The sequence below is a fragment of the Solea senegalensis genome, linkage group LG12 (genome assembly GCF_019176455.1).
Source record: "Solea senegalensis isolate Sse05_10M linkage group LG12, IFAPA_SoseM_1, whole genome shotgun sequence".
Taxonomy (NCBI): domain Eukaryota; kingdom Metazoa; phylum Chordata; class Actinopteri; order Pleuronectiformes; family Soleidae; genus Solea; species Solea senegalensis.
The window spans coordinates 4,711,195-4,725,956 of NC_058032.1; the positions used below are offsets into that span (position 1 = coordinate 4,711,195).

The 14,762-nt window shown below is 40.4% G+C and overlaps 1 protein-coding gene across 7 annotated transcripts in view; it reads right to left on the bottom strand.

Moving 5' to 3' along the window:
• The window catches only part of atp8a1 (ATPase phospholipid transporting 8A1), an 89,382-nt gene extending 80,292 nt beyond the window's left edge, over positions 1-9,090 (bottom strand). For all 7 annotated transcript variants that reach the window (XM_044040225.1, XM_044040227.1, XM_044040223.1 and 4 more), the window contains exon 1: positions 8,703-9,090. In XM_044040225.1, coding sequence (XP_043896160.1) covers positions 8,703-8,751 — 49 coding nt within the window. In that variant the 5' untranslated portion in view covers positions 8,752-9,090. The remainder of the gene's footprint in view (positions 1-8,702) is intronic.
• Positions 9,091-14,762: the final 5,672 nt, after the last annotated feature.

Genomic DNA, 14,762 nt, shown 5'->3' on the forward strand with positions numbered 1-14,762 from the left:
TATAATTCAAATTCCAACAGTTTTTGGCTATAGCTAAGTTCTATTTTGTATTCTAGTCTAGCTGTAGCAGTTTGAATCCTTTATGTTAACAGCTCATAACATTCAGGTTCAAAGTTCAAAACACAACAGAAACCTTCCGTGTGCAACCTCCTGTAATTGTATCCAAATATAAAATTAGCACACAAGGCCAAACCTGATGGGGTAACACTACAGTCCAAGAGGCTAGAGGTGGTTGGAGGAGTTTCCATCATCAAAATAGCCTCCCCCTGTTTCCCCCACAGAAGCATTTCATGGATTTCCCTCCCCCCGTATCCAGTTCCAGATACTAACACACTGTTTGGATGATGTACTCAGCCACTTCCACAAATGTCTCACTGGGATTTACTCTTAATGTTCCCTGGTGGACACTGTGCATTTTCGCTGCACTAATTTCATTAACTGCAAGCCTCTCAAGGCTCAACTACCCTGACATGAATACAGAGGACAAGAATGGAAAACTATGTCGATACTCACTGTGAACACAATTCTTAATCTGCGTTGTATTAGGCTTCACAACAACAACACCCTTCATCTATTAATGGACCCACCACATCATCCACACTGACTCCCTGTATGAAAACTATCTAAGAGGCATGGAAAGAGCAACAAGCAAACAAATAAATCTTAGTAGCAGTGGAGGACAGAAGCTCTTCAGGGTAAGACTCCAGGGAAGGGATTAATGACACCAAGTGTTGTAATGAGTTCGGATGCAGGCCAAGTGTCAGATTATTGCTCGTGTCAGCCAACAGAGAGACAGGTGGAACAATAGTCACAAGGGGACATGTATTTTTTTGGGGAGACAATGCCCAGTGTGAAAAAACTCAGCCCAGCACGACTAAGCATTGGCCAAGGTATGTCGGTCTTCCCCGGGTCTACCTTTAAAACCCTTACAACATCTCTGTAGACTAGAACTTCAATGTTCTATCATCAATTTTCTGTGTGTCTACAATGACACACTTTACAGTACACATTTGTATGTAGTAGTATTAATCACAGTATAAAGATCACACGTAAAACTGAATAAAGATTCTACGATTTTAAAGATTTCTAGGTAGTAATGCATTCACTAAAATTATAACTGCCATGACTTTCGACATAAGCAAGATTTAACACATGTAATGTCAGCGGGAAAAGAAACATTATCGACTCAAGACTCAAGAATACGACCTCGCACATGACGCAAAGGGTTAAATATTAAACAGATTAAAACAAATGCACAGATCAACACTACACAACATATTCCCAAAATATGGTTTGTATACTGTATCATCGCAGAATGTGACATCAGAAAGGGTTTTACAACTTCTTTGGGTCAGTACCTGTGTTTTCGATGATTACACAGTAAAGATTAAAACAAGAGATATAACATACATCTTGCCAGAAATTAAAATGTAGGGAGACTTATTGTTTGTCCACCCAGAGTCCAGTATAAGTGTTGAGAGAACATGCACTGATGAGCGAGTGCCAGTAGGCTGGTCAATAAAGTGTTGATGAGGAGGCACGTGAGCTGGCCAGCGCTGTGCTGCCATGTGATTTGGTCAATAATTGCAGGGAGGGTGGGGGCAGACAGCTTGGGGTTGTTGACATTGATCTATCATGGACAAATGGATAGAAACCACACCACAGTGAAGAGGCTTGTGAAGAAAACTGCACCAAGTACTTGATGTGGATGAATATCGAGTGCCTTGACTCCCATTGAAACGCCTCACACAACACACAAAATGAAGTTCAGCAAGATCAGTGCTCACCTTTACTTAAGGTTATCTCATATACCTATTCCAGTCATCTCGGTAGAGCTGAAACATTTCAGCGATTAGTAATCGATTACTAAATTAATCGACTATTTTGATAATTGAGTAATCGGTTTGAAGCTTTTTTCAAGATTAAAGCAATTTCCGATTGTTTAAACTTCTTAAATGTGAATATTTTCTTAATTTCTTTGCTCTGGATAACAAAGAAATCATTAAAAGTTAATCATTTTGGTTTGTGGACAAAACAAGACATTTTAGAACATCATCATTTCCAGGTTTGACGAACACGGATCAACATTTTTTGAGGTTTTCTGATATTTTATGGACCAAACGATTAATCGCGAAAATAATCGACAGATTAATCAATTATGAAAATAATCATTAGTTGCAGCTCTACATCTCAGTTCCAGATATTGGGACAGAGGTCTCTCAATCTCACAATCCACCATTCATATCTGCTCATCAACATCAAAGAAAAGATCTGCATATGATTTATTTATTCCACATAAATATTTAAGTAGACAGAAAACATACAGCCTACTTGTGGTAATCCAAGAGTCAAGACACATTTGTGAATGGGGAGAATACCTGGAGCAGGATATGGATGCACCCTCAGTCTATGCAACAGTAACATAAGTCGCTTATGAGATCACAGTTCTGTAAGCAGTACTCACAACAACAGGACAGCTGCGGAATTAATCCTTCTCCTTGCCCTGCTCCCCCGTAGGCTCAGGCGGGCGGGCTACTGTGGGACGGACAGTCCAGGGACAACAACACACAGCTGGGGCCTGCTGTGACATCACAGAACTGGCCTAGCCTGGCCTGGTTTAGCTTGGTGTGGGATCTGCAGGGGCCAAAATCTTTCTATTGAGTGCAACTTTATGAATGGCATATGGTGGCAACAGGAAATAGAGTAATTAAAATAGTCATTCATAGTGTTATGTCAACATTGTGGCACATCCAGTGTGCACCTAGTGCTGGTCCCAAGCCCGGATAAATGGAAGGGCATCAAATATGTCGATCACTGAGCAGGCGATCCGTTGTGGCGACCCATTTAGAAGGAGAAGCCGAAAGAAAAAAAAATGTAGATTTTGAGGAGTTACTAAATCATGCCTTTCACCCATTTGTTGTGACGAAGGCTGATACACCCTGCTGCCTGTCAAACATTTAAAAATGCATTCAACTTTGAACATAGTCCTTCTTTTAATGTGAAAGCATCTGATAAAACTCAAAATAGGAAACTCCCTAATGAAGACAAATAATCACTATTACATTTCAGAATCCAAATATTTTAAGAACTATAGACATCTCTATCAATATCCAAAGGGCCCGAGCAATGACAATTAATCCATCCCAGTGTTTCAGTGATGCTCCCTGACCTGATCTGACATGTTTGCGGGGTTAGCATCTAAACTAGCGCCTCCATCTTCCAGAACGACATGTACCCAACACACACAGCATATATCCCTTGAGGTCTGTAGAGGAAATCATATCACGGATGCTATCCCTCGTCTGTTATTGATTCAGGCCCCAGTCTTGAGCAACATTAATGTGCTCAGACCGTCTATTAAAAGCCATATCAATTACAGTACTGCTTGCATGGTAGGAGCACAGGCATTGATGAAAGCACCATTTCATTGGCCCAACCACCAAAAAAGACAAATGTTAAGAGTACCACCACATCCATTTTCAGTCACATAAAAAGCAAAAGCAGAGCACAGATTAGTGATGTACCATCTCTGACCACTCCTTGATGGTTTCAGCTATGACTGTATACAATTTCAGATCGTTTCAAAGAGCTGCATGGAAACCGCATTATTACACAACTGCATAATGTCAAACACTGATGAGGACACAAGAGATAGGGCAAGATGGAGGCAAATGAGCCGCTTTGGCGACCACTGAAGGAAGAAACCGAAAGAAGTGAGAAGAGAAGTGTCAGACACTGATGTCTTAGATGTATGTTTAAGACCTACAGTATAGCTATCTGAGGAAGCAGCACCAACACGTAGTTGGATATAAAACTGGAAAAGGGGGAATATTGCAAACCTGAGACTATAGAAGTGAAGGGCAGCAAGAGTTTCATCTTACCACCCACCAAAGGTGTTGCTTTCCTGTCGAGAAGCACATAACCTCTCTCCATCTGACCTGTTTCCTGGAACACGCAAGACAGCAAATACAGAATCAGATGTGCACACAAATGACAACAACACGGCCACAACACGCATCCACTGCAAAGTGCCTTTTTTTTCTCATCAAGATTAAAATATCTCAATTTTTTGGAATACAGTGAGCAGTGAGTTTCTCTCTTCAGCTCAATCTCATCAGAGACGCTATGAATGCTTTGTCCATCTTTGTATAGACACATGCACAAGAGCAGTTTCACGTCACCCTCCACGTGGTGAACTGCCACGTTTACTTTGCTTCGCAGACAGGGGAGAATGACTGAGGCGAGGGAAAATGAGTGTCTGAAGTTACACATATTAGAATGGCTGCAGGTAAGTGATGGAGGCAGAAAATATAGCAGAGGAGCTATCCCATGCCTGCACATAGACAGAATAGAGAGAGGCCTAAGGGGACTTGATATTACACACCGGCAGCCCCAGACAGGGGATTTAGTGGTGTGTTGGGCTTTTGTGCCACATTATTATCAGCCAGTGATCCACTAGGCACACGGGCAGCCCTCAATCCCTTCAGAAGGAAGCATTCTATCCCCTCCAGTCTCCCTCCCAACGCTGTTACCACTATTTAGACAGACTGAGGCTTAGCTGGTGATATTGAAATGCTAGGAGGGAACATCCTGGTTCACTTACACGCAAAAAACATTCAACAATTGCACCCGTATAATGCCTGACATGCATATACAGCCTAAAGAAGAAGTAGGCTGGTGTCTTTCAAAGCCTGCATGTGTGCAATCAGAATTTCAAGAACACCTTCTACCATCTGCCGATTTAAAAGGACAAGCATTCCGTCACACGACAGATTTATTCTCACCGGACAGGCTTACCTGCCTATCTTCACCTTAAGTATCAATTGTGAGAGGGGATTTGATCTGTCTTTGGATAAATACGCAAGCTAAGACAGCAAACAGGATGCTTGTAGCCATCTGTATAGCATTAACTTGAGGGGCTTCTGTCAGTCAGCTTTCCCAACTTGTGAGTGGAAGCCGGTATTAGGCCTGTCATCATTGTCTTAAGGTGTCTGTCTGTCTGTCTGTCACAGAAGCGTCGCACATAAAACATGATGATAGCTACTGATGTCACCTGTTCGCAAACTCAAGTGTCCCAGATAAGGTTATTTTGGCAACACACACAGGCAGAGGCTGGCAGTGATGTCAGATGTTTCCACAGCAAACAAGTGGAGGGTGACAAGGACTGGAGCAGGACGTGGTGGGCAAGATTGGGGAGTGTGCAGCATTGAGAGCCGACAGTCAGGCTGATGGATTAAGTGGTAAGCCTGGCAGAGGACTGCCCTTTACAGATGGAAGCCTGCCTGATGCACTGTGGTGATTAAAAAATAAAAGTGAAGGGTGGGAAGGTCACTTGGGTTGTTATCAAAACAGCCAAAAAAAGAAATGTTGCAAAGCAGACATAGTATAGCCGCCAAATGAATACAAACATGGCGCCATGGGGCCGGAAATGTTGATATTGGAGCATTAGCATAGGTCGTGAACTTGGCAGGGTAAAGGATGTGATCGAAACCTGTCACCAGAAAGAGGCTCGGGAGGAAAATGTGGTGAAAGAGGGGACGATAGTGAACACCAAGTGGAAAACAGCACACTGGTTTGCTCTTGGTAACCTTAAAAGGTTGTGTGTGGTAGCTGGGCGTTGGTGTGACGGTATTAGCTACTGCATAATTCATGCGTCTGCTCTTGTGAATGCAGCAGCCACATTGATCGACAGTTTTCAATGGAATCTATCTTCGTGTTTAATTATTTAGATCTCAAGCAGGTGGATATGTGGTGCACTGGATGACAAATTTGTTCATATGTACAAGAGTTTAAGTAGCATTTTAAAAGCCAACACTCCACCAAGTGCAATGACAGGATGATGTGAAATGTCTACTGGGACTTGCACACAGCTCACACCCTTTTTATAAACAAAGAATTATTTCAGGAGAAACTCATCTTACCTATATGCACAAACATGGGTTTTACTATTGTACTCGCATCTACTTTATTTTCATCATTTAAATAGGTAGGTATGTTACTAACAGACCAAGGATGACCCTTGATCGTAAAGGGTTTTTCCCTTCATACCTTTTAACGAGATATTGATTATCAATCACACATAACTGTCCTGTAGCTATAAATTAGAAAGGAATGATCTCACCACAACCTAACTTCTTCCGTCACATAAAAAAATTCACTGTTATATTTTTAGTAGTTGGAAGAAACTGGGACGATGACATCAAGGCCACATGCTGGAAATATGGATGACAAGTAGAAATGATCAATACTGACAATGTGGGCTCAAGGCGGGGTTTAGATAACCTAATATGACCTGACAAACACAGATTCGACCGATTGATTTCGACCGATTGATTACATCTTTTGAAATCTGATCAGCAATAACATTCGTTAGGGCTAGTATATTCACCTGCAATATTAGGGTTTATTTACTATCTATATTAGGCACTTGTTGTTGCAGTAGAATGACAAAACCTCTTTCTGATTTTGGCAAAAAAATCATCTTCACATCATCTTTAATTCATTTATTTAAAATACAATGGTTTCAAATCATGCCATGGTGGGTGGGTCATCCAGACAAAAAAATGCCTGTTGCATCTGTCTCCATTTTCTTTACACAATGGGTGCAATGAAATCTCTCTCGAGTCAAATGACAAATCTCAGAAATACTTCCTGTAAGGAAACGTACTCGAGTGTCTCATACAGCAAAGTTACTGCATTACTCAACGTAAATCAACTAGTTCTTTTTAATTCACTTTAAGATGATAGGTTGCCTGTTTTGGCAAGAGAAAATATGGACTCAAGGGCTATAACTCAAGACTGGAATTTTAGCACCGAGCCCTACTGTAATTAATCAAATCCAGACCATCCAAAATCAAACCACACAAGCGCCATTCAATTTACCATGGAGAGAGAGAGAGGGAGAGAGAGAGAGAGAGAGAGAGACTGACTGAAGGTGCAGTGGGCATCATATAAATAATACTGTGATATGTTACTGATCCATGTTGATAAATTATTTCACTTATCCAGAGAGGTCAGAGTTCATGGACAGCCACAAAACAGTGAGAGGAGCAATTTAAAGACTTCATAAAGAAACACTGGCAGACTGCACACCTGCAGCCTGCAATAAGCTGTGGCTGTGCATGAGTCAAACCATATGTGCTCTCCTGGATGAACAAATACACCTTAACATTTTAAACTACAACCCAGCCTTTAATCCATAAAACCAACACGCCCTGTAGTGTGAGTATTCATGTCACTTAAACAATGTACTGTATGTATCTGCAGCCACGTTCACTGACAAACAACTGAGATGCAGTGGAAAGTTACTGGTGCAGTGAAGAGGAGAAGGACCCAGCCGAATGACAATGGACGGATTATTCTACCCATGCTACCATAGATGCCAGGACACTTGTTATTGTCAGTGGAGGAAAGTTGTCTTGTGCTCCACAACGATGACTGCATAGGCAAATTTTATTTGCACTTCCTGTTTGGAAGGTTTAGCATTACATTACAGTACACTATTTTGAAATTAACATAAGTGCATCACGATTGCCTGGGTTTCATTGTAATCATTGCACTGATTCTAAACTCCAGTTCACCACAAAAGATGTAAATAAAGAGCAACAATAGTTCCTGACACTTTCCATCAATCACCCCAGTAACCTTTGTTTCTTCTGCTGCAGTCACATCGAATGCAAATTTTCGCATCGCACCGTGCCATTCACACCACAAGATCATCGTTTTATAGTATTCTTGTGTGCATTCATATCGATCGTGTCTACCAGGTACAAAGACTTTCTCGCTTGACGATTCCAAGAGAGACGATGTGACATCAGTCGGAGAATCTCAATGCTGATTGGTTTTCACACCATGGTATAAGGCGAAAGTTTTCGCCAAAGTTGACAATTTCCAACTGTAGCTCACACACACCCTGTCATCCGCCAATCCCACCATTTTCACTGCAAAGTGAAATGCAAAAGCTGGAGTGATGCTTCACATGAATGACATCTAAACATCACCTTTTACCCACTCAATGTTTCTAATGCACTTGCTGGCATTTAACCTTCATCAATATGCCATATTTCCATCACAAGCGCAAAATCTTAAATGATATTTAAAAAAAGAAGAAGAAAAATGTCTTTCTTTTAAGTGCACACATTGAAAATGTGCATTAAACAGGTAATCTAGTAGAATTTGACAGCTTTTGCTTAAAAAAACTGTGAATTTTAACTGTAACAGAACATTTCTACGCTCTCCCTTTCATCGTTTTTTTGTAACTAAACTCGCATTTACTTTTATCAGCGACCATCTTTCGTGGTGGGCGGGGAACGGCGGCGGGGTGCGGTGTCCCAGTCTGGTTATAGGTACCAGGTTTGCACCATATCCTACAGCAGACCCAGGAAGCTTCATGCAGGCTGCAGATGCCCCTCTGACAGGGCATATAGCTGGGGAAGCCCCTGTGATTCAACGGCTGATACGACGACAAATTGGAGATTGTTTGTTTTCCCTGGAAAACGTGCTAGAAAGCTTCCGCCCTCGGGGTTTCCTTGAACCCCTGCTCCGTTTATAATTACGGCTTTAGCTAGCAAGTTACTGTACTTCCAGTGACCTGCCGGTCGGCCCTCTTTCTGTTATAAGCCCTTATAACAAAGGTAGAATGGTGAATGTGGTCTTCAAACATCACTCAAACATAACACCCAAGAAAAACTGTTTCTACATACCCTCCGCCCGCGAGCGAAGATCGGACACGGTTCTTTGGACGGGCGGCATCGCTCCACGCAGAGCCGTGCGACGGCACCTGTCAAGCGGCCGATAGTTCTCCTCTCCCTGCGGGGCTGCTGCTCCTACTCAAACGTCAGGTTCTTTTTATTAAAAAAAAAAACCCGGCAAAAATTCAGCAGAGGGAGCTCTATCATGCGGGCTGTACTGCTGATAGTGAGATATATGTTAAGAGATACAGCCAACATTGGTTTCCCGGTGGTAAGAGAACCATGTTCAGAAGCCCAGCAGCATCATGGTTCCCCTCCCCTGCATCCCGGTTCACACGGCCGAGTTGGGAGTTCACACACGCCGTCACTTTGGAGGAGTGGAAACGGATTTACCACACACTGGAGAGAGAGGGATGGTGCCGCTTCACAATATGGACTGTACCACATTCACCGCAGCGAGAGGGGGTGTCGAACAAACGAATACATCGACATTTCACCGCTGCTAAGGCAATTTGTTTTCATGCACGCAAACATATTAAAGTCAAATGTCCGTTACTACTGGGTCCATTTACGACTGAGACGCATACAGGTTTTAAAAGCGACCAACAATTTATTGTTTGGTGTGAATCCCCCCTCTGCAGTAAGCGTTGTTCACAGATCGAAGACACAATAATAGTACTCTGTGGGTGGGAGTAGGGTTACCACAACTGAATCTGTCTTTATATATATGTATAATGTAGTTTTTATTAATGTTTAATACTTACTGCAGCGTTAGAAAATGACAACATTGCAACATTCAGTACGATTACTAATAGTTTTTATGCAGGAAATACGTTTATACTGACATCGATACCTCACAACGTTTGTTGATTCTCATTATTTCATTTTCTATCTATTTATCTACTCCCTTTTTGTTTAGATAAACTATTGTATAGGTGTTATTTCTTCAAGTAACTGAAAAAATATGCTGTGATCTTTTTTGGGGGGATTTATTAAACAATTTAATTTCTTCATTATATATTGTGCATTTTGTCCATGTAATGCAACTGTGTTCCTTTACACCACTTTATTGCAGAGGGAAATGAAACCTAATATAGTAACAATACAGGTTCAGTAAGTGAAAAAGTAGCATTTACAAATTAAGCCACCAAGCACATTTTTACAATACAATGTAAGTTAAATATTCTTGACATTTTATTACTGAATTACATTTTATTACTGAATTAATAAAATTACATTTTATTAATGTAATTCAGTAATAAAATTACATTTTATTACTGAATTACAAGGTGGGATATGGTCAAATTAAATGACTAATATCATCATCTACGCTTTTGTTGACCACAGTGTTACAACAAAGGCACATTAGAGCAACCTTGATTTGAGTATTTAGGGTTTAAAATATGTTTGCTAGTCAAGAAACACTTTCATTAAATCCAAAACTCCTATATTATGTTACTCAAAGGGGTCACCTTACATTACATTTTCTGATTAGGAATGTTTTTGAATATAAAATGTGGCAGAAATATGGCGCCTGCCACTTAAGGCGCCTATAGACTAAGGAATAAAATGATCAGTCCTGTCTATAAAAACTCAAAAACATATGAAAACAGGCCTGGGGAGTAGTTGTAAGTAGACACTTGAATCAGTCACTGTGTTATTATGTGATTATAGTCTAGAGAATAGCTCAGTGGCAGGTCTAATCCAGGGTGACTTACTCGACTTGCTTTTCATCCCTCATCGGTGTGTCACTCACACAAGTTTCCAAAAATAGAACACATGGAAAACAAACATAAATGCAAACCAAAAGAAGAAAGCTGCAAAAAAAAAAGACAAAAGCCTTCTCCTCTGCTCTGCACTGCTACAGTCACTGTGCATTCAATAAATCAAAGGGGGTTCTCATAGCCACTGCAGTTGAAATGCAAATGACACATGGAGACAGCATTTGTGCAGCAGCAGCACCACTGCAGTTGCCTGAGAGAAGTGCAGTTTCACGCCACATTTTTTTTTTCCTCATGTGTATACTTTTGCACTGGCAAGGATTTCATTCTAGCTGCGTGTCCCGATTGTGTGCATTTTTATTCACAAGTAGATTCCTTATTTGTGAGTGCACACTCTCATTTCCTGTATATCGTATAAGGGAAACATTTATGTGACAGACAAATCTGATCTCTGTGCTTATCTTTAAAAATTATAAACATACTTCTTTGAATATTATGAGGGAACAAGTGAGTCCATGAGAAGAAAAAGAGAATTAAACATAAACACAGGGGGCTTGTGTTACATAGCATCATCCAGAAATAAGAAATGAAGACATGAACATGTGCACCTCCTCCTGTGTCTGCTACAGACTCATCTTCACTAAAAAAACAAAAAAAAAATCCCTTTCTTCCCCCCCACTCCACCTAATTCAACATCAGCTCACCATCATGGGGATTTGGCTCTGTAGCTCCCACCGTTGCTAAGCAACAGTGGCAAGAATCCTGCCTCTTCATTGTACGTATGTGTGTGTGTGCGTGCTGGTTGTTGTGTTTTGTAGCATATCCAGACATGACAATGACTCGTTCGACCGGCTGCACCCGTTTCTACTTCTGTAGAGCGGTGTATCAATTACACGCAGCATGACATTTTTATTTCTTTTTTTAAAAAATCAGAACAACACACATCGGTTCACCATTCAGCTCCTCTCTCACCTTTGTTCTTCTCTCTTTCCTTCATATGATATTTCGTTGTAAATGTTTACTTTGGCTGGCTGCTGCAAAGAATAGAAAAGATCAACTGTATGCGATGAGTTGAAATGCATTTATAGGTCAGCAACTCTTTTCTCTGTTTTTTGTTTTGAAACTCTCAAACCCATTTAGGTAACAACTTAATATCCCCATCTGTGAATTTCAGACAAACTGAAGGACTAAGTGTTCTCTCACAGGTTGAGAAAATAGCCATAAAGTTGTTTTGGTTGCTTACAAAAATTATACTACAACGCTCAAAAGCATTTGGAGATACATAACTCATTGTGGAGGCAAAGCTGCTGAAAGAGTGATGGCTCAGCCCAATAAACTCATAATATTTGACAGGTTGTTTCTGGTCATCATACCTCAGTTATTACCTCGGCGGGAATCAGCATGTCATTGATTATATGATTAATCACTGTTCCCGTTTGTAAGGACTGATCAAACCAAGCCATCATCAGTCCGGCAGCTGCCTCCCTCTGCCTGCAGGGAGTGATTGGGCAGGAGGACGTTCAGCTGTAATTGAATTGCCTGCACTGTGCCTCCTTGTGGACGTTGATCCATGGTCAGGGAAGCATGAGGCACTCTGATAGACAGTTAATCACAAATGGCGAATCACTGTGGAGTCATTTTTCTTGAGCAGGGTTCACAGTTGTTCACCGATACTCATAACGAAGGGTTGACTTAATAAAATCTAGTAATAATAATGACGTTTGTTCAGTGTGATTTTGTCTTATTGCAACAACTCAGAGGTGAAGCGTAAAGATCACACTGGCAATCCATGAATACTCAAGCTGCACAAACTCAAATACTGCTTTCTTTGACTCAGCCGGGCAAACAAACAGCAATGAAAGGATTCATCTTTTCCAATGGCTTCTCTAATGGCAGCGGAGGCGTCAGGCGAGGCAACATTAACACCACTGATGAGGAGACTGAGAGACAAACTCCCGCGGTTGATTAGACTATTTAGAACGTTGAACAGAAGAAAATAAAAACAGGGTTCAAAAGCAGTGTTCATCATCTCATGTCTGCTGAAATGAGATAAAAACGGCTTCCCATGACATGGGTGTTGTTTCCCCCCTAAAGTCTAGATAAGGCCGGCATGTGTTTGCAGCAGGGCAGACACATGTCGGGCTTGTTTTCATGCATATTTGATGCATCGTTACTCATCTTCTCATCTGTTGTGTCGCTGTGAATGTGTTCACGTGATGTTTTTTGACAGAAACAAGTGAAGAAATTGACTCCCCATTACTTATTGTAATCTATGGGGTCTCTGGGAGACGGATGTTTGAGAGACTGCTCCTCCATGACATAAAAAACAACTTAAAATGAAATTAATGTGTAAAGACAGTTACCATTTTTATTCCAATTACTAGAACAGAACATTGTTGTTTAGCTGGGATGTGACATCAGCTTCATCCAAAAACTGATTATATTATATTGTATTATATTATATTGTATTGTATTGTATTGTATTATATTATATTATATTATATTATATTATGTTATGTTATGTTATGTTATGTTATATTATATTATATTATATTATATTATATTATATTATATTATATTATATTATATTATAATATGACCCTCATGTGTGGAGAATGAAGCAGTAGAAGATGGTTGGATGGATTATATTGATATCTATTCAAGAGTGTAACTTATACAATATCAGAATATCAGTAAGCAGCGAGAAACAGAAAAGTTTGTTTTCAAGTGAAGAACCTAAACAGCTCTTCATCAGTAATCTTTCATCATTGCGGGGACACTATTAGTGTCATAAAGCCTCGAAACAACCAAAAAGTTATAAGCTCAACAAAACCTCGTCCTAGAGTACTAGTTCAAATAAATACAGCTGCTCAGACACTACTTGCAAAGTGCAGACACCCGAATGGTTTCTTACATTGCCTAATAGCAGCACTAATGTACAGTGAGCCTTCGCAGGCCACACTGTAATAGCTGCTGTAGAGTTGTCAAAATGAAAGAGACTTTAAAGGAGAGTTAAGGTCACTGTGGATCAATAAAACCTGGAGCCGCAGCCAGACTCGTATTACTACTACAGTCTCACGATGTCACTAAATCTTAGTGTGACACTTGAGATGGATTTTGTCTAATGATCAGCGTGGGGTGATGTAAACACTCTGTGTGTGTGTGTGTGTGTGTGTGTGTCTTACCCAGGAGACAAACTGCAGCACTCAAACAGAGCGGCACTGTCACTGCTGCGTGCTGTCATCTCCGGGAAGCTGCTTCATCACCTGTGACACAGAAACAGGGGCTGAGGCGTCTCTGTATTGTGTCAGTGTGACACATTATATGGTCTGGTTCTCTTCTCCTCTGCTGTGTGTGACGACAGGGCCGGCGAACACCTGCGCTGCCACTCTGCGTGTAATACAGTAATCAGCAAGAGTCAGGGATTACACACTTGCTTACGTCATGAATCAAACGCACGTGGAAGATGTCACACTTTCGCGACGTCAGAATGAAAACAAATGGGTCACTGGCTAGAAAAAACACTTGAGATGGAGCCTTAATTGTCTTAAAACGTTTTAAGCGCGGAGTCTGTGGAGAAATGTGTTATTTATTCTTCGTTTATTCTTCGTTTTGTATCTGTTTACTTTTCTGTGGGTGTACTCTGTATATCTATGCAAACATTTGTCTCTCTGCAAGGCAACTTTATGCAATATTAATCCAATTTAATGACTTAAGTGTGTGTTCAAGTGAAGTTTGTTCATAAGTGATTTACAAATTAAAATTTTGATCTGATGATGGCATTAAATGAAAAGTTATTATTATCTGGCACGTCTGCTTAAATACTAAATATTAAGGCAACAATTAAGTGAAAGCTGGCTCCAATTAAGTCTGTTCATCTTCTGGTAACCATGTGTGTCTGTGCTAAATATCATGACAAAACTATTAGTATTTGTTGAACTATGGACACACCTCACGTCTCATTCATTCATTAATTTTTGTTTTCAATAAAAACTAAACTCACATACATTCACAGTATATTAAAAACAAAAACCAATACAATAATGGTCAAAATAAATGGATATCAGAATAATAAACCTCTCAATATCAATGTAATGTAAAAAAAAAAAAGTAAATAAAAAGCAGCAAGAGCATTTTAACTGTGTCATGTTATGGGCTGTTTATTTTCCTTCTTTAAAGCTTCACTGTGTAACTTCTGTCGCTAGCAATATTCTGCTTTAGCTTTGGTTAAAAAAACAAAAAAACAACTGTGTAAACTGCGATGAATAATTCAAAGACAACGATCATTTTACTTGAGCTTAGCTTGCCGGGTTGCCATGGTGGAAATGCATGTATTATTTACTGGCAGTGT